The sequence below is a fragment of the Falco punctatus genome (assembly GCF_963210335.1).
Source record: "Falco punctatus genome assembly, chromosome: 11".
Taxonomy (NCBI): domain Eukaryota; kingdom Metazoa; phylum Chordata; class Aves; order Falconiformes; family Falconidae; genus Falco; species Falco punctatus.
In genome coordinates, this window is record NC_137591.1 from 27,783,896 (window position 1) to 27,803,741 (window position 19,846).

The window sequence follows — 19,846 nt, forward strand, 5'->3', positions numbered from 1 at the left end:
AATTAACCTAACAAAATGTTACTTTCAGGAAAAAAAATAATCATTTGCGTGGGTAATTCTTCAACATATCCCAACAGGCTCACAAGAAAAAAAAATATTATTCCATTTAGCTATCTTAATTGATATATTGTCCAGGGAGATGGAAAAGCTCGGGGAAAAAAGGGCAAGGCTTTTCCTTTTGGCTGAAGATACTAAATAAATAGACTTAGGTGTGCATGAACCCTACCAACACATACGGGTCCTGCACACAGGGATGCGTGGCAACACCTATGTGCATCCATGGGGTGTGTCAGTGCCAATACTTGCACGAGCTGCAGCCTTTCGATGCCGTGCACAATCTGAATATGCAAATCACTCCTTGATTTTCGTGCTTGTGCCTGCACCGGGATCCATTCGTTTTGATATCGTTAATCAGGGCTGCCGAAAAGCCTGACACAGTAAGTGGCTGTAGCCCCTAGCAGTAGTCAAGATAGAGTGACAGGCTCCATTTAAGATGTCACAGCATATAATAAAGTGTAAAACTATACTTAAAATAAACGAGATAGAAACAATAAACTTGACTCTGGGTTTGAACTTTCTGGGAGAGCAGCAGAGAGATGCGAGCACACGCGTGTGCAAGCAGGCAGGAGGCTGGGGTGGCTGGAAAGGATGGTCCCCCACCAGCCTGCCACCCAGGTGACAGCAAGCAGGGCTGCTGCCCACATCCTCTGAAGGAGCCAAGTCTCTCAGCAACCCCACGATAACAACTAGTCTGCATGCAGGACATCTCTGGAGCTTCTGGAAGTGGATGTTAAGGAGGAGGAGGAAGACAAGAAGCCATAACTGGGATGTGCTGGGGACTGAGGGGACAGCCAGGCCACTACGGGCACTGCGATTCACGCACGGAGCCCGCTGCAGGGGCTCAGCTTTGCTTCCAGCACCTCAGCAGAGAAGGGATTTACCCAACACAGGTGTCACCTCCAGGCACCTGACTGGAGGTTGGAACAACCTGGCCCAAACCACTCTTCCCTCCCAGGCACCCAGGGAGCCCCACCAGCTCCTGGCCATGCTCCTGGGGTGTCCCTTCCCCTCCATCCCCAGATGGCTGTGTCAGGATGGGATGGAGAGGCAGCAATGTCCTGAGCACCTCCAGCCTGGGCTTGGCCATGTGCCCCAGGGCTAGGAGCCACAGCAGATGCTGGAGCCCTTCCCTGGCAGGGTGAGGATGAGGATCAGGCCCATGCGGGGTGGGGGAGGCGTACTCACAAGTCCAAAAGCCCCATTTTTCTCCCCACATCACCTCTCCCCATCCCAAAACCTCCAGCGCGCCCGATGGCAGCTCTCCATGCTGAGACAAACCAGTCGCTCTCCCTCCTGCTAAGCAGTTAAATTAGAGAGTATTCAATTAATAACAGCTGAATATTCTGTCACATTTAGGAAGATGTATGGTAAGACAAGCGAGTTGTGATGTCTGTGACAGAAATGATAAAAGTTCTCCCGACACAGCCTGGCAGATACTTGGCTGGAGGAATCGCTTGCTCTCATGGACTCCAACGTCAGCACAGACACCAGGCCCAGCGCCGCCTTCAAAGGAGAGACGCTCCAAATTGCACGGCAGAACCACTGCCAAAATGGTTTGCAGGCAGCTCCCTCCCGCCCTCCTTCTGGGATCCATCTGAGATGCAGGGCCGAGATCCTGGAGAAGACCTTGTCCAAGACCTTGGCCAAGACAGGTCCAAGACAGTGCCTGTCAGCCACCACATGGTAAGCATCACTCAGCAGAAGCTCAAACCCTCCCCAGTCACCTAAAGGCCAACCCACAACACTCCTCCCTCCCAGGGCTGCCTCAGTTTACCCATCTGCAAAAGGGACAGCAATCACACCCCAAGCAACCCACCCCAGGGGGGACCGGGGCAGCGCTCGCATGGCACCACGACCATGGGCAAGTGCCTGCCATCCGGTAAGATGTTCTCCATCTAATTTACAGATGCGACACGGGCAGGGGACACACGGGAGTGGTGCTCACGAGGCCACCTCCTCTTCTTCTGGGGGGTTGTTTTTCACTGGTGTTGTTTGCGAACACAGTTTTGTTGCTAAGAAACTACCTTCATATTGCTCAGGGAGCAAAGACAAAGCAACCGTCAAAATAACGCTGTATTTTGACAGTAGCCAGATCGTAACCATAAATGATCCATTTTTCCTGCTCTCCTGTATGCTCATTAATGTGGTCTAAATACCATACTCCCATGTATAACCCGGACCCTGCACGCACACGCACGTGGCACACACAGGCGCTGGGGACCCGTGCCCCACGTGCGGGGGGCTCTGTCGCATCCGTTCATTCCCCAAGCGAAAGCTGAAGGAATCAGGCCCGGGAAGAGGAGGGAGCTCCCTGGGGAGGCCCCACGGCTCCCTTCTAGGCAGGAAGATGGCACAAGATCTTTAAGCAAGGGATACATGAGAAATAACAGGGAGAAGATAAGACCTCTGCCGATATCCACAGCAGCTAGCTCTGCGCGTCGGCCCTGGTTTGGGGACAAATGCAATTATCTGTTGGCTTAGGGTTTGTTGGGTGGGTTCAGGTTGCCTGTTGTGGGTATTTTTCAAGTCCCAGGGGAGAAAAAGTGGGGGGAAAAATGAAACCCATTCGCTGCTCAGTTTCTGAGGTGCTCTGTGCCTCTCGCTGCTTTCAGGGTGGGGAGATCCTGGCACACAGGGAGGATCAGAGCACCCCTTCACCATCAACTTGACACAGATATATTCCCAAACCAAGTTCCCAGGAAGGATCCTGAAAACCAGTTTACCAACGCACCCACCTCCTAGGGCAGGATGACATCTCTACTTTTCCTGCCGAAGCATCTCTGGCCTCTCTTTGCTGGTCTCACTGCAACTGGGAGGACCTGGATGGGTCCCAGAATAGATATGAAAAGCAATACATTTACCCCGGCTAAAAAGGCAGGAAAGGGACAAAAGTACCTCCAGGACAGCAGTAGCTGCAGGAAGATGTTTTTCTTGTGCTGATCCAGGACCATCCAGGATGATGCATGAAGCTAAAAGGCTTGGTGGACATGGTGGTGCAGTGAGGTTGGCAGCACCCTGCTCGCGCATGCTAGAGGAAAGCAAATGGCCTGTTCACAAATGTCTCATGGGCCCAGAGGGCAGCGAATAAAAGGGGGGGGGGGGGGGGGGGAGGGGAAAGACACCCGGGCTGTGCTCACTGACAACTGGGAATAAAAACTGCTTCACTGGAAAGCTTCGGCATCACGGCCAAGTGCCCTGAGTACAGGCAACATCCCGCTGTCAGGTGCCAGAGAGACAAGCAGAGCAGCGGGTCACTGCCACGCAGGCAGGGACACAGACCTCGGCACCTTGTACCCACCCTGCTGCAAAAGCCCCCTTCCAGGGCCACAGACCTGCTGCTGCTGATTTACAGGCAGAGGGAAAGGGCTAAAAGGCAAGGCTGAAACTGTGCCCTGTCATGCCAAGGCAACCCAAAGGGCCCCCACACTTTTGGAAACCCCTGGTGCAAGAAAGGGTCACACACAGAATCCCACACACAGAATCCGGTGGCTCTCACCACACCAGCAGGGCAGCAAACACGGACCTGCCATCCTCCACCACCACCACCCACCCGTGGCAATCACCAGGTCGAGAGCCGGCAGCGAGGGGCTGTATCCCTCTGCTCCACATCCCTCGGCATACACTTGTGCGGGCAGCGATGCTCGAGGCAGGGACCAGCAGGGACCGGGAGAGCAGCGCCCTGCCTTGGGTGCTCTTTAGGGTGAGTCAGGAAGAGAACTGAATTCTCTTCCCAGCTGTGGGAAGCGATCCTGCAGTACCTAGGGACCCTTCCCCTGGGCCAGCTGGAGCATGGCTCTAGCTGATCCCTTGCTCAAGCAGCAAGATGCTCCTGCACGTTCCCAAAACACCAGCCCAGCACCGAATGGCCTGTCTCCCGTGGAGCAGCAGCTTGCCACGTGTGCTTTCCCTGCCAAAACCCCCAGCTCCACCCCACAGTAGGAGAAAAAGGGAAGGGCAAGAAGAGCTCTGCTGAAACCCACCAAACCCCAACCCACATTTCTCCGCAGCAGAACAAAGCCCTTGGCAATCTCTTCTCCACTTGGGTCCCCCAAACCACATGAAAGCGGCATTTTTCTGGGCTAATTACACAGGCTGCTCTGAGCCTCCTGGCAGAATACGAGCTGCAAAGGCAGACATCAAAGAGCTCCCAACTTTAAAATAAATAGAGAGCAAAGACAGCGCAGTCCATGGGAGATCTTTCCCTGTTGCCTGCGCTGGCTGCTCAGGTTGAACGTTGGAGGGTTGGAGGTGACTCGGTTCACGAAGCCCCCGGCAAGGAAAGCCAGGGGAAGGGGGGGGGGGGGGGGGGGCGGAGAGCAGCTAGATTTTATTTGCATGGCACGTTCCCAGCAGGCAGAGGCAAGGAGCAGGGGGTTGGTCCTTGCAGGACCAGACCTGGTCACAGCACAGCTTTCTAAGGCTTCCATCCAAAGGAAGGACCTTGTTGGAAGGTATCTGCTAGCTGGGGTGGGCAAGCTGTGGGGGGCTGGATGGAGCAGCCAAGGTCGGGTTGTGGGAGAGGGTGGGATAGGAGTCACTGCCACATGCCAAGCGTGGTGGCTGCCATCACACTTGGTCTGAGCACCAGCCCTGGGCGCCGTGTGCCTCAGTTTACCCAGAGTTAACACCTAGTGCACCTGGAGCTTTGGAGATAGTATTTTCCAAACACGTCCTTCACCCTGCAAAAACCTTCAACCCAGGTCATAGCAACCTTCCAGAGGAAGCCTTGGTCCTGCTCAAGCAGAATCACAGCCTGTCCTTGCATCTATCTCCTAATGGACCAGAAACCTGAGCTCTGCTGCTTCCCATTCATTTGGCAGAGGCACATTTGCTGTCCCCTCTAGGAAAGGGGCACCAGCCCCAAACCCCCGGCACCCCTTGCTGATCCATCCCCCCTCCTGGCCCCAAAAGCGGCAGGCTCTCCTGGCTTTCAGCAGGACACCCTGATGTGCTGGGTGTGATTTGCATTGGAGATGACTGGTGAAGATGAAGTCATCCTACCAGCTCCTCCAGCCCCCACCTTTCACCCTCTCCTTTGGGCTTCATAAGGCCTTACAGCACGGCCAGTACACGCTCCGCAGAGGAACCAGCCCTTGCTCCTTCTCACTGATGAGCGCAGAGATGCTTCCAAAACAGCAAGGCATGACCAGAAATCCTATGGGTCTTCAGGCGCTGGTCCTTCCATGGGCAGTAATTACCCAGGAGTGCTGCCGCGAGACAATTCTGCAGTGCCTCGGAAAAGGACAGGGGCAAGGAAATCCACAGGGGATGCTCCAATATTCAAGAAGGTCAGCACACAGAAAGCTGTCATGTAAGGGATGCCAACCGTGCTCCTGCACCCAGCCTGGTCCAGCCCTTGGTCTCTCCGCTTCTCCCCAGTCTTGGCTTCAGGGGTGCAGGGACTGAGGGAGGTACAGGAGGAGGGCTGGACTGCACCCCGCTTCCCAGAGAGGAGAAGGAAGATGAAAGGAAGGGTAAGGCTGGGATGGCCGAGCGTGGGATGCGAGGGGAAGGTGTCAATTAAAGCAATGAGGCCCTCCGCATCCCCGTGCCTGACAGCCGGGCTGAGCGGAGCTGACAGCCGGAGTGCCGGCTGGCTTCCCCGTCTCGCTTGCCGGAGCGCGCTTCCCCCCGCGCACCCCCGGCTCCAAATCGGCAAGGCTGGGGCATGCGGACACCGGCAGCGGCATGGTGTCCCTTCCCCTGCCCCCAGAGATGCTCCTAATAACGGGAATGATCATGATTTGGGGCTTAAGCAGGCCACGGCCAGCCTGGGGGCGGATGGCAGGGAGGCAGTTGGGGGCCGGGTGGGATGGCAGAGGGAGGCACCGCATCGCACTGAAATACCTAACGAGCAAGTGCTGCCAGGTCTCAGCCCCTGCGCAGGATGGCATCAGTCAGGTGCTGGGATGCAGGGAAGGTGGCGATCCAGAAGACACCAGCTGGCAACATGCCCCCCGAACCGCCCCCTCCCCGGACAGCCAGCCGCCTGCATCTCTGCTCTCCCTTGCCTCTCCCCTGGGAATCGCATCCCGGGAGCTCCTGCTTCACCCCCTGCCTGCCCTCCCCGCAGGCTCAATCCGATTACTGCTGATACACATCTCCTCCTGGGCTCCAAAACACGCTCTTCCCAGCTGAAGGATTCGCAGGGACACGGAAAACTTGTCCTGATTGCGGCGTTAATGGTCGTGTGGCCCATGTCATCACCAAAATGGCCTTAGGGGGAGAGTTGATGGGTCTCTGAAGTCATCAGGACTACCCCACCTCATCTTGCTCCCCTTATTAAACCATTCATCCTGGGAGCTAAATGAATATGTTTCATCTTCAAATGCTGAGACACAACAGCAAGCAGGCAGAGATCTAATAGAACAATACCCATCTAATCATGCCGATTTTTCTCTCCCCATCCTGCCTTCATATTACACGCGCGGCCGCGAGACCAAGCCAGGGCCGCAGGCAATGGGTGAGGACGGGCCACGGCCCGCACCTGGCTCTGCTGCCACCACCACACCTCGTGTCCCCCCTACCCACAGTAGGGTCTTCCACCCTCTGCTGTGGTGGAAAAAGCCCCAGGACTTTTAAAACTAATAAGCCTGATAGATACTGAGCCTAACAAGTCTAAGGGAGCCAGGGAAGCAGGGCAGGCCCTCCGTCATCAGCAGACCCCTGCTTCCCCTGGGAATATTGCATGCCGTACTGTCCATGAATCATTTTGGCGCTCCTTCCCGCACCCACCGCAGGTTTTCCCAGCTCCTGTTCCCTTAGATACAGGGTTGATTTTTTCCCCTTGTTTGCTAAAGCACGATGCTAGAGGAAGCGTAACAATTTTGTGTCTCTCACATATTAAGGGTCTCCAGCAAGGTCCTCGGCTGGGGATGGGGTGGCGGAGGACACGGCAGGTGGGAGCGTCGTGAAGGGCTGGGGGTGGGAAAGGTGGTTAATCCATCGCATCTTTCAAGAGCCTGCCAGAGACGCCGCTGGTCTCCCCTTCCTAACTAGGGTTTGCACAGCAAATCCCTGCTCTATCTAATTATTAACGATAATAACGGTGGCTGGCTCGCTGGATGCCATCTGGAGCCCTGCCACGCGTGCCCGCTGGCCCCAGGAGGGCCGGGAAGGGGGTGACCCACGGGGCGAGGGCCAGGGCCAGGGGCTGGCCAGGCGGTGGGTACCAGCTCAGCATCGCCCTGAGGACCCGGTGGGCCCACCCAAGCTGCCGTGCTTGTGTTCGCTGCTGTGGCAGGCTTCATAAGGCTCCGCTCTTTGACTGGCGTTGAGTTTATGTGAAAGTAATTAACAGTAATTAATCCTTAATTACAGTAATTAGCCAAGTCGCAGTAAATTAAACCACATCTGGAGCAGATGAGGGCTTCTGAACGGAAGGCTAGTGCAGGCGACAATCGGAGAGATGCTGAATTCATCTGACAGCATCTGATTAAGGCTACCTGTTGCAAGCTGCTCATTTGCATCGTGTTTTTGTTTGTGTTTGGCAGTAACCCTTTCAGCCGGGCTCCCACCCCCCAACTCCACTCCCCCTGCCTGTTTCTACCTCCCCATCTGCCCCTGCAGAGCTGCGTGGATCTGCAAGCAGAAGGGAGCAGCTCCAACCCAAGAGCCAAGGGTCTCCCTGCCACCCTCTGCAAGCAGCCCAGGGGATGAGGAGCTGCTGGGCTCCCCCGAACCCTTCAGAGAGCAGGAGCTGCTCAGGGGGTGGTATATAAACCACCCACCCCACAGGTAGGCACTGGGCAGGGGGCAACTGAGCAGGATGGAGACAAAGCAATGGAGGCAGCCAGCTTTGCTCCTCAGTTTCCCTGCGCCATAACAGCTACAATAATCATAATCATAATAATGATAATAATAATAAAAGATCTGGACTCCAAAGGGGAGCACATTACCAAAAAGGGGCAGGCTATTATTAATACCACTCAGCATTTACCCAGCACCGTGCTACCTCAGAGACCTTTGCTGATGTTTAGCCATGCTCACAAGGAAGGGGAAATCCTTCCCTTCCCTTTCTTCCAGCAATGGGGAAAGCACAAGACGGAGAGGCAAAACAGGGTCCGAGAGGCTCAGCAAAAGCTTGTCATGTCTGAACGCTAAGAGCAAGCTCAGGGAGCAAACTACACTGTCCTGATTCGGTTTCATGCCTTCGTCCCACACAGCCAGGATGCATGGTTGGCTCTGAGCTATTACAGAAAACTGGGGACAATTCAGAAAAATATCTTTCACTCTTCTGGTCCTCAAACTGCATCACTCACCAGCACCCCAAACTTTGGGACAAGGTTTGCTGTCAAGGCAGAGAGATGCCAATGGGATTTCACGAGTAGAACTGCAACCATGGTGGTCCAAAAGCAATTGCCTGATTTCACTAGGTATTGCAAAAGCTTCGGGCCTTAATTGCACGCAGTTAATGAGCATGAAGGTCCTGCGTATCTTGCCTTTTCATCACACAGTACAGGGTGGATGGGTGGTATACCTAGGCTCCAAAGCCTAGGCAGGGAGTGTTAAAAACCCCTTTGACACTGAAATACTGCCTCGCCTCTGGAACTGAAACCATCCAGCTAAAACACCCACCAACCAGCCAATGTCTAACGCCTGTCCGACCCAGAAACAGACTTCGCTGTTGTGTCTCAGTTGGAGAAAGGGGAATTCACAGCTTTCATCCCCTCCCAAGGAGAAACGTGGTGTTCCTCAGCCCCCAGGGCCACCAGTCACCAAACGGAGCAGGAAAAATTAAGTAGACTCAAGTGATGCTCCACCAAACCTCACCTTCCTGAACTAGGCAGGTGCCTGAACATGGATGCTACCTCAAGAGGGCTGCGCCTGGTGCAAGAACTGTGTGTGCCTACCCAGGGTGAAAGGATTTTGCAGTCAACTTAAGAGTGGGGAGGGTTCCTGATTCACACCCCTAAAATGAACTCACACTGTCCTTCCAGTGCAATTTTACTTTCAATCAATAGTTTTCTAAATAGATATTCCATCAGCTTTGTACTTGAGATCCTTCACAGCTATGGCATTTACAGCAAATCACATTATTTTGCTGCAGCCAGATTTTTGGCTAAAAAATATATATATTCATATGAATAAAAGATTCCCTCGCAAATGTCTTCAAGAAATACACCCCCAAAATCCACAATGCCAACATTTTGCCTTGCACAAAAATAACATAAAATGGGAAGCTGTAACCAAATACACAAACCTGCTCTGGCCAGGCAGAAAGAGTGCAGGATGTTGCTCTGCTCCAGAAGCAGCAATGACCTCAGATGGTTTAATGGTGGAGGCAGGAAAGCCTGGCTGGGCCTGCTTCTTCTCCACAGGTATCAGCCAACAGCTATCTGTACAGACCATAGATGCTAAAGATATGGCCTTCAAAGCTGCAAAACATTCAACATCTCAGCTAAAGTGAATAGCCAACTCTCCAGTGCGTGGGCAACTCAATACTCTTGGGAAGATGGGCACTGCAGACCCAAATATGTGTTTTATTTTAGCTTGTGTGTGTCTTTGCATCCAAATTTCCTCCAGTCTCACTTAGCTATGCAACTTCATCTCTACACCCATAAGGAAGCCCCCTCCCCATGCATTGAAAGGCTCAAGAGAAACAGCTCCTGTAACGGCTCCCAAGACAATTCCCAGCTGTCCCACCCTGGATCAGGACACAACAATACCTCTCTCCCCAGAAGACAGTGTAGGTGAAGTGGTGCAACCTCCCCTGCTTGCCTGCCCATTGCTCCTCTCAAAGCTGGCAAAGACTTGCAGGAATATGAGGACCAGGGTCAGTGCTTTCTCCAAGATGCATCAACAATGTTGCTGTTAGGTCCAACTAGACCCAAAGCTAAAAGCTCCCTAAACCTCCGGCGTTGCTCAGCCTAGTCATCCTACCTACTGGCAACCGGTACATCTCAAACTTTCAGGCCTGTATCCTTCATGGTGGTTCCAACCTGCGTAAGTAGCAACAAGTCCCTCCGGCTTTTACTTACGTGGTTGGGAACACAAGTCGCCAATGGTAACAGACCTTCCATGCTGGTGGGGCGATGGTTAATGCCACCAAGTTGACCCTCTCTACCTTTTTAAGCCCAAATAATTGGGACATTTTGCTGCAGAAGCCCAGAGCAGTCCAGCGGTTGCTCCATTCCCAGTAGTTTCACACCAGGTCCAATGAGAAATCCAATACAATCACAGAAAAATTAATGATACTGCAAAGGGGAGAGGCACATCTCGCTTCTCTCCAGGGGAAGGGAGATGTGGCCATACCCAACGACACGGCCAGGTGGACTTCCTCACCCACCAAATATCACCATTTTTGGACCCAACATGCTACTGTGGAAGTTTTAACCTGAAAATAGAATGTGTGCGTGGCAAAGTTCCCAAATAAAACCAAGTAAAACTAAGCCTCTATGCCTTACAGCCCAGGAAGGTACCATGGCCCAAGGACCTGGGGCTGGGGAGGTGAGACACGGCAGATCTGCCCAGCCCTGCCAGCGACCTGGTGCAGATGCGCCTGCCATTGCAGACGGACGCACGCACGCCTGTTTTATGGACATGTGTGCGGTCCTTTCAGGCCGAAGACTCAGGTCCCTCCTCATCTGCACAGTTCGAATTAATTATACACTTTAATTTCATGAATTATTAATTTGATTCTGACTCGGCAGCTTACGATTATCCAGCGCTACAGACTATGCAATTCCAGCTTCATTAAAACATCACCAGCTGCCTGAGAGACAGACATTAAATAGCAGAGAGTAATAATAAAATTAAGCTCCCTGCGCATAGCAACAGAGTCTTCCCCAGCCGCACACGGTGAGGGCCCAACTGGTAAATAGGTCCCTTCCAGGAGCTCCATTCCCCTCCTGAGGCTGGTCGCACCCCGCTCCTTCACTGGGAAGATGCTGCTCCCGAGGACCTGGGGGTGTGCAAGAGCACCCCTGGGATGGGTGGCGCGACCGGGCGATGAGGGCGAGCGGCATCCCCCTCCCAACGCCCTCCTCAGCGCCCGCAGCAAGGACGGGGAAGGCTCCAGGGCTAACATCGCCTCCAAATAAATAAAGCCGGAGCGCTGCCTCCCAGCGTCTCCCTGGCAAAACAATTTATAGAGGGAAAATGTCGGAATTTAGACATTCCATTTAGCTGCTTCAGAAATCTAAGGACCCCAAACCTTGTGGGATTTGAGAAATCGATGGAATTAATTAAGGGAGATGTCCAGCAGTCTCTGCTAAGTAATCAGCAGGTACAGTAGACCTGAAATTCTATAAAGAAAAATGGGAAGGGATGACATTGAAGGAGGCAGTGGGGATTAAAAAATGAGCATCCGAGTGGTAAAGGCGCACACCCATTGATCGCTGCATTACGGATTAAGGCTTCAACGAGCAGCCAGAAGATTCTGTAGCAGAAAATGGTTACAGAGGATGAGCATGAGCAGAGCGGATATATATAACCTCTGACAGCCGGGAACAACTGAGAGACAGAGGACAGCTCTGCGGCGAACCCCGGAGCAAGAAAGTTTTGGGGAAGGGGAGGAAGGGGAAGCTGGGGGGTGTGGGGGGGGGGCTCGGGGGGAGCCATTTTGTGCGAGGGAGACCTGCCTGGGAGGAGGCAGCAAGTCCCCTACCCACCCCGGGGAGGAAGGTGGAGGGGGACACCCAGAGCCAGTGCCAGATGGGGAGCCATGGGGGTGGGCAGCGATGTGGGGAGGGGGCACTGGTGTGCTGGCCTGGGAGGCCACTCCATCAGCAAGGAGTTAACGCCTGGGAAGGAGGCACAGAACAAGCGAACACAAACGCACAGACCAGACTCGCCTGCCTGGCTGCCAGGCCTGCCACAGGGCTCCCCAGCCCAGCTTCACCTCTCCGCCAGGGGCTCTCGAAGAGACCACTGCCTTTAACCCTACGCCCCTTAGCGCTCCTGTGCTTTGGTTGCCCAACCATCCCGCCACAGATGACCGCATCCAAGCCTGGGAAGGCACCGTCCCCACTTAGACCATGTCCACACGGCAGCAGCTTCCCGAGGTCGCTCTACCCACAGCACAGCCACAGGATGCACAGCTGCCTGCCCCCAAAAGCCAGGCTGGACCCTCCTCGCCAGGGCAGCTGCGGGCAGCAGCAGGCAATGCCGTGTTCAGGGGCAGGTCGCCGGTGAGCCCCATCCACCCCCAGGAAGGAAACAAGTAGGGCATGATCATGTCTTCAGACACTCCGGGTATGTATGGGAGGGGGATAAAGCAAGATCACCCAAGAGGTGCCACCCTGAAACCCCCAGCCCACAGCCACCCCACTGCACAGCACTGGCACCACATCTATGCCATCATTTGGGACCAACCACAGACCAGATGTGCTTCTCCAGAGGTCCCAACCATCGCCCAAACCACCGTACCCAACGACGCTGTACAGCAGCTGGCTCAGACAAGGCTTCAGCAAGGTGGTAAACTTGATTTTCCATGCTTAAAACGGATCCTCACTGAGAACGTTACAGCCGCATCCGATGCCTTGTGCAAACAGAGCTGCTGCCTGGAGGAACCCCTTGGGAAGCAGCAGTACCCCACCCAGCCATCCTGCCTTCCTGCTCAAAACTGAATTGGGATTGTTGGAACATTTCAAAGGAAAATTTCAAAAATAAAATCACCCCCCCCGGCTGCAGGGCCGGCCCCCCATCACCCTCCAGCCTGCTCCTTATACATACGCATTGTTGTAAGCCAACACGAGCTAAAAGTCAGCGGTGCCAGCACACGCGCACAGCTGGAGGGGACCCTCACTTTGCTGGGAGGCACAGACCGGCCAGGTGCAGCAGGGAGAAGGGCTCACCTCACGCATGGATGCAGCCATGGGGACCCAGCTGCTTTGGGAGGTGTCTGCAAGCTAGCGAGGCTGGTGAGGCCGAAGCCCGCTTCCAGCGATGGGCTGTCTGCAGCTCTGTGGGTGCCTGGACAGGTCCGGCAGCCCTTGTGCTTCCATCCCAGCACTGCTGCTCCCACCACCACTCCGTCCCCCACAGAAGTATCTCCATCCTTCAGCCCTTAAATATCTTTCAAAAATCTGTTGGGGACCAAAAAAGCGCGCCTGAAGGTCACGGGCATTTTGAGCCAAACTCAGTGAGGGCGTCCTGGCTGGGGCAGGGTCTGCAAAAACATCTTCCCTCTGCAGATGGGCCACCTCCCTAGTCCTGCAGGAATCACACAGCTGTGCTTGCATGGGCAAACTGCACGGAGCATCTGGGTTACCCCTCTTGCGTGGCTCTGGGAGACAGAGCAGGACACCAAGTGGACCTTGTCCCCTTCATCATCAACAAAGACAGCGTCATCTTCTCCACTGCTAGCTGAGGGACATGGAAACCCCAGTCTCTGTGCCAGGCAAACCACAGGGACCAGAGGGCGCAGCATGGGCAGCTCCTGTTCCAAGCTGAAGCGAGATGCTCCTGCGTGCAGGAGGAGGAGCCCCAGACCCAGCATGACAAGACGCCAGCATAAAGAGGCCATGACCTCAGAAGAAAGATGGGTCTAGCAGATGCAGCAGCATAAAAGCTGCTCATCCCTTCTCCCCAGAAAGGCTTCGTCTGTGCCCAGGCCAGACTCTGATGGCTCTCTCTGTCCCCACGACTCCTCACATCCTTGGATCAAGCCCCTCCGGCTCCAGCTCTAGGTTCCCTCAAGCCAACTCCAACCTGCCTGCAGGCAGGAGCTGCCAAACCCACAGCCCGAGCCAACAGCAACGCCTCGGAATCACACTTGGGAGGCCTTACGGGTGCCCAGCGACACGTCAGGCGGTGTGTGTTTTACAATCCATGTGTCGAAGAGCCCTGAGCAAAGGCTGTAGCAGATGCAGAGCATTCAGTGCATTCCTTCCCCTGGCTGCATTACAGCAGGAGGCAGGGAGCAGCCCCGGCCTCTGCCCCCCGCCTCCCCAGCCCCCAGCAGGCATTTGGCATCCAGCACCACGAGCTCCCGGGGCAGGCATGCTCGTCGCCACAAACATCCTCCCTCAAAGCAGGACGCCTTCTCCCATGGGGCAAACATTAGTGGGACAACTGGAAACGTTCAACTTGATTATAATGCTTTAAGAAAAGGTCACGGTGAAATTTCAGCGCTTTACCTTGAGCTCTGTTTGTTCTCTGCAGGATGAGATGGGAAGAGTCAGCTTGCCCTGGCTCGTGGCATCCGCGTAGCTCTGATTGCATTTCACGGGCCGGCAGCAGGCTCTTGAACCACAGCAAACCCCCCAGCTCTGGGGACCAAGATAAGTCACTGCGGACATGCTTGTAGGGGCACGTGCTGGACCACCACACACTGTAGCTGGACCACCACACCATAGCCAGACCACGTTTTCACTCCGAAAGTTGTCCAACCCTTCGCTCATTTTGCCCCGTGCTTGCACTTTTGCTGTCAAAACAGGCCAAATACACCCAAAACGCACGGAAAAGCAGCCAGCAATTCCTAGACAGCGTGTCCCTCGGAGTCAGGAAGGTTTTCCAGCATACCATTTGGCTTCGTCTTTTCAGGCCTCAAAAGGGAGCTGTGGCCAGAACTGCAATGAGGCAGCAGCACTGCGGGACTCCAGCATCACTCAAGCGTCGCCCAGACCACAGATGACCCTCAGCCACTACACCAGCCCCACCAGCAGCTTCCCCTGCTCCTAGAGAGGGAGGACAAGCAATGGCAGCCAGTACTGAAGGACTGACATGGCTTCTGCCAGCACTATCAGCAGGACCAGGTCTCAGACCTCACTGAGCAGCATGCAGCTCAGGAGCATCCCAGCTTCCCCAGCACCTATCCTTGCACAATTGCTTTGGGACTCATTAACAAGCCACTTTGCTCTCCAAGCTGAGGTGCGCAAGGACAACCCACCAAAAGGCCCACAGCTGGTGCAGAAGGTGACCAGCACTCCCCAAAACGCATGGGCACAGGAAGAGGAGCAGCCTAGCATCCCTCCTCTGCGCATCGGAGTGGGAGCAGCTCTGACCTGCAGCAAAGGGTTTGCTATCAGTTGGGCGAGAGAAAAACCAAGGTCAGTTTGTGGCCAACTGCCCCCAGCAACGTTCCTGCTGCAATAATTAAATCTGTCGTCCAACTATTTGCTGCTGGGGGAGGTCTCAAAGGGTCTCCAAGCAGAGCAAGGAGATAAGCACTAGTGGACACGGAGCCCTCTGCAGCCACTGGGGTTGGGGCTGCCAGGTCTGGGTCCAGGCAGGTGGAATGAGAGGAAAAGCCTCTGGGAGCTACCTTCAGCTAGGATGACTCCCCTGGAAAAGGCAGTCAGCAGAGGGTTTTGGGGGCAGAGTTTAAAACAGCCGCTTCCAGCAAACTGGACCAAAAGCTCGAGGCGCCAAGTGCTCTCGCAGCACCTGGAGGTGTCTGGGAAGGGCGCAGCATCCTTCCCCGGAGGTGGTGGTACAATCCAGCTTGCAAAGTGCTCCCCCCAAAAGGGGAAACGGTCTGAGACACCACCACAGCGCAAATGATTCTTTCCTGATGCCTGCTGATGCAGTCAGAGCGCAGGGCTGGCATGACACTCCTCCGTGAGTTAGGACACAGCTGGTGGGTCCCCTCGGCAGCATCCTTCCACTGAAAGCCAGCCTCAGCAAAGGCAACGCCTGCTTCAAAGCCGGGGAGGGCAGAATCAACTCTTCAGCTTGTCGGTGGGGCCGTGGCAGACCCAGGAGGCAGGCAGGCCCTTGTCCCCGCAGCGCCTGCTCTTGCTTTTCCGGAGCACACAGACGCACCTGCCCGCGGAGCCGGGATGCTGTATTCCCACCACTCCGACAGTGCCACTCGCAACAACTCCCAGCTGCTGCCAAAAGGTATTTTTAGCTGCATTATTTATTTGAACACCTGCCTGAGACTTCAAGGCAGAGTACAGAGCCTGAGCAGCGGAGGGAGGGAGGGAGGAACAGCGCAGGGAGATCTGGACCACTTCCACTGGAAGATTCGAGAGTGGAGACACGGTGCAATGGAGCAAGACTCGGGCCATGCCGAGGAAGAAGACGGTTTGGCCGAGATCACACACCTACACCACAAACAGCACCGGGTTAACCCAGCTGCTGGGAACAGTCGAGTACCAGTGCAGACTGGGAAGATGCTCTAGCCACCTTCCTTGAGAGACTGCCTTCAGGGAAATTGGGCTCGTTAGGTATCCAACCACACATGATTTCAACATGCTCTGGCCCAATGTGGTGTCTGCAGCCGAAACACCCAGGTCTCGCTGCTGTGCATCGTTCTTCCACATAATCCCATTTTGGAGAGAAAACTCAGCAGAACTGCCCTCTTTCAAAATGCCTTTTCTCTGCACAAAACCGATTCCACCCCAAAACCAGCCCGCTGCCCTGTTTTGGAGAGCCACCCCCAGAGAAAAGAGGACAAAGCAAGCAGAAGGCGAGGGAAGGAGGGATGCTGCAAGGGAGGACAGACGTACTTCACTCTTCTTCCCAAAGGTGGAGATGCCCTCAGGGGTTGGGGGGGGGGGGCATGGGGTAACTGAGGGGTACACGGAAACGATACAACACCCCTGCGTTATTTTTGCACATGCCTTTCTTGCCACCCCATTTACTGATGTGAACAAAACCCGCTGCCTCCCTGCCCTTCTGCTCAAATAATCCCCCTTTTTCACTGAAATCAGCCAGGAAAAGGAGGGGGGGGGGGGGGGGGGGCGGGAAAGAGAAAAAGGAAAAAAAGAAAAGATCATCTAAAAATAAAGGCCAGGCCAGAGTATGTGCCTCTTGGTTGGGCTCCTGTGCTTACAGATCTGCTTATTTTGGCCTATCTCTCCCCAGCGATAAGGCAGCTAACAGCCCGTTATCAGCCAGTCGGTGAAAATGTGCTCCAGCCTGATTAGGGCTCAGTCTTTGCCAAGGTTATAAACAGCCGTTATCGTTCTCCCAAACAGAATAATCCGGACAGTATCAGCTCAGAAACATATGGGCCACACAGCGAAGATAGCCGCTGACGGACACTTCATTTTAATTGTAACGAGTGGTTAGCAGCAGCCTCCAGACAACAGACACAACTGCCCAATTGGCAGCGGGTTTGCATCTCCTCCTGCATCCCTCCTCCCTCCTGCTCGCCGCCGGTTTTTTTCTCCTCTCCCCTCTGCCCTCCTCCTCTCGACTTTGCAGACCCCTGGGTGAGCAACCTGTAATGCTGGGAGAGCCCTGCCCCGTTCCCGTGGGGCTGGGGGGAACTGGGCAGGCAGCACCCTCCTTATCTCCGCAGGTGGAAAACCAGCACGGGCCAGTGTGGCCATGTCACACCTGATGTGCTTGCGGCCCCGCTGGCGTGCGCAGGGAGCGAGGCGGTGCACGAGGCCGCTGCGATGGTGGGGAGGCACCTGCGCCCACCTCTCCGCAGGGGACAGAGGCAGGGTGACGGGTCCCCACCGGAGAGCGCAGGGTCCCCGCGCCTGGGTCCCCCCTCCGTGCAGCACATCCCAGCGTTTCCTCGCTCCCTGCCCGCGTGCCAGCTCAGCAGCAGGCAGGGTGCGGGAGGAGGGGCAGCAAACCCTCATTTCACATTCTCCCGGTGTCCCTTCTGTGTCATACTTCTTTTTTTTTCCCCCTTTCCCCCCTCCCTCTTCCCAAAAGGGGTGGTTTAGCTCAGAGAGTCTTAAACACATTTGCATTCCCAAGACAAGCCTAGGCATAAATTCATCTCAGTGCACGGGTCTTTTTTTCTTTTTTCCTCCCCATCCTCCTTCTTTTCCTCCCCTCTCTTTTTCTCTCCAAACCCAAAATGAATTCAGAAAGAACCCTTGCAATTCCAGCACCGTTGCACTGCGCAATGCAGGATTACAAGGGATCTGAGGGCTTTCCTTTTCTTCCGACTCACGGCGTGCGGTGTTGCCGCTTGGTTTTGTTATTAACAATATGCAGGAATAAGGCTCTTAGCCCCATTAGCTGCACTAACCTTCTTTCCACCTTCTTCTCCAGCCAGCCCTGGCTCTCAGAAATCACACGTGAGCTCCAAACCCCCTGCAGTCCAAAAGCAGAGGGAAAAGGGGAAACCCCCCGAAAAACCCCACAGCAAAAATGTTAACGTGGGGGAGGCAAGCTGAAAACCTTAGGGGGACCCAGGACTGAGCTTCGAGCCACAGACGCTTTCTCAGATAATCTGTATTCCTATCTCGGTGCCAGCGGAGCTGTGATCAGAATATCCAAGGTCTCATAAAAGATTCAGGGCTTATTGACTTCCCTGCCTTCCCTGCCAGTTCGTGGTGCTCCTGCCTGCTCCCGCTCAGCCTCCAAAGCACTTGCTGCCCCCTGCAAGCTGCCACTGCACATGCCAAAGTCGAAGACACCTAACTCCTGCGGCTGTGCTGGCCCAGGTGGATGTCCAGACTAAGCTGGGGAATGTATTCCTGGCCCCCAACTCCAGCACGAGGCATTTCAGGAGAGCCTTTGCACCAATGGACATCCCCACCCCAGAGCAAACCCCTCTTAGATGTCCCCATGGCCATTCCAGCAGCACCAGCCACTGCGGCGGGCAGGCGATGCTCCACACGCAGCAGGCAGAAAAGCCAATTTCTGAGTTATTTTAATTCAAGTCACACGTTTAGGTGAAATCAACTCCAAGCTGGAAAAGAAGACTTACAGCAGGGACCCCTCAGGAGCAGGTTTCCCCCCAGATCATACGTGGGACGAGCTCTCCAAGGGCTGCCTTTGGCTGCACTGCAGCCTAGTTTTGCTGCATAAGCAGCCCCCAGAAAATGTGCCGACCAGAGAATCCAGTCCCTGCAAATTTACGACCAGTATTACTCAGCCGCTGCCTTAAGGGGAAGGCAGAGGATGGGGGCAGGCACCCAGCCCTCTGGAACATGCCATCCCACCATCGCTCACATAGTTATTGGTTTTAGGCACAAAATATCAGGTGAATGGTGAACACGGAATGAATTGTGTAGTTTACATACTGGAGGTCTTCATACATGAATTACACAGCGATGCCCATGAACACCACATACAACCAAGCACGATATAACCATCAAATCCACCCAGGCACCCTATTAATTATATTTCCGCATCACCTAAAAGCCTTACAGGTGCATCAAGACTCCATACTAGAAGGCACTGCACAATATAGAAAATAAATCCATATAAAAATAAAATACTGCATAGGAACATATGGATTTATATATACATATATGCTCAAACACACACGCACACGTTTGTTTACATACCGTATGTGCATACACCCTCATACAGCACGTGCATATACACCCCCGCAAGGCATACCCAGACAAGTACATATATATGTACCTGCACACAGATATAGACTGTTTATACATACACAAACTATACAAACGCTCTACGCACCCCGCTTGGTGACAGCTCAGATTTTCAGTAATATCATAATATTATTTTTTAGATCAGTTAAGGTATAAAATGTGCGCTCTCTCAGTCTTTAATATTAATAAGTCTTGTAACTAGCAGTTTCTCGTAGCTCCGAATTCTTGAGCACAACTAGAAAGGGCACTTATCCTGAAAAATCTAATAAATTTACAGTTTTATATACTTCCTTCAATTGTAAAAGTCTTGTTCAATAAACTTTAAAATGCCACTATAGAGCAATAACACAGACAGTATAAACCCAGCCCTGGGAAAGCTGTGCAACCAGAAATTGTTCCCCTTTCTGCTACAGCAATAAAGTTTTATATGTTTGAACTGACTGTAAAAAGGTTTGAATGTTGGCAACTGGGGAATAATCTGTCTTCTTTATAGTTATTATCATATTTCCCACAAGACCCTTTGGTCTGTGTCAATCCTTCTCGTATATGACACCTTTGTACTGTCAGCGAAAGCAAGAATACTTAAC

The 19,846-nt window shown here is 54.0% G+C and overlaps 1 protein-coding gene across 5 annotated transcripts in view; it reads right to left on the reverse strand.

The window, feature by feature from the left end:
- The window catches only part of PBX1 (PBX homeobox 1), a 133,400-nt gene that overhangs the window by 41,008 nt on the left and 72,546 nt on the right, over nt 1-19,846 (reverse strand). The window contains exon 1 of one of the 5 annotated variants that reach the window (XM_080407429.1): nt 14,142-14,524. The exons of the other annotated variants lie outside the window; for them this stretch is intronic. Within the exon in view, the coding sequence (XP_080263555.1) occupies nt 14,142-14,358 (217 nt within the window). The 5' untranslated portion in view covers nt 14,359-14,524. Of the gene's footprint in view, nt 1-14,141; nt 14,525-19,846 lie in introns of those variants that run through there. 5 annotated transcript variants of the gene reach the window in all.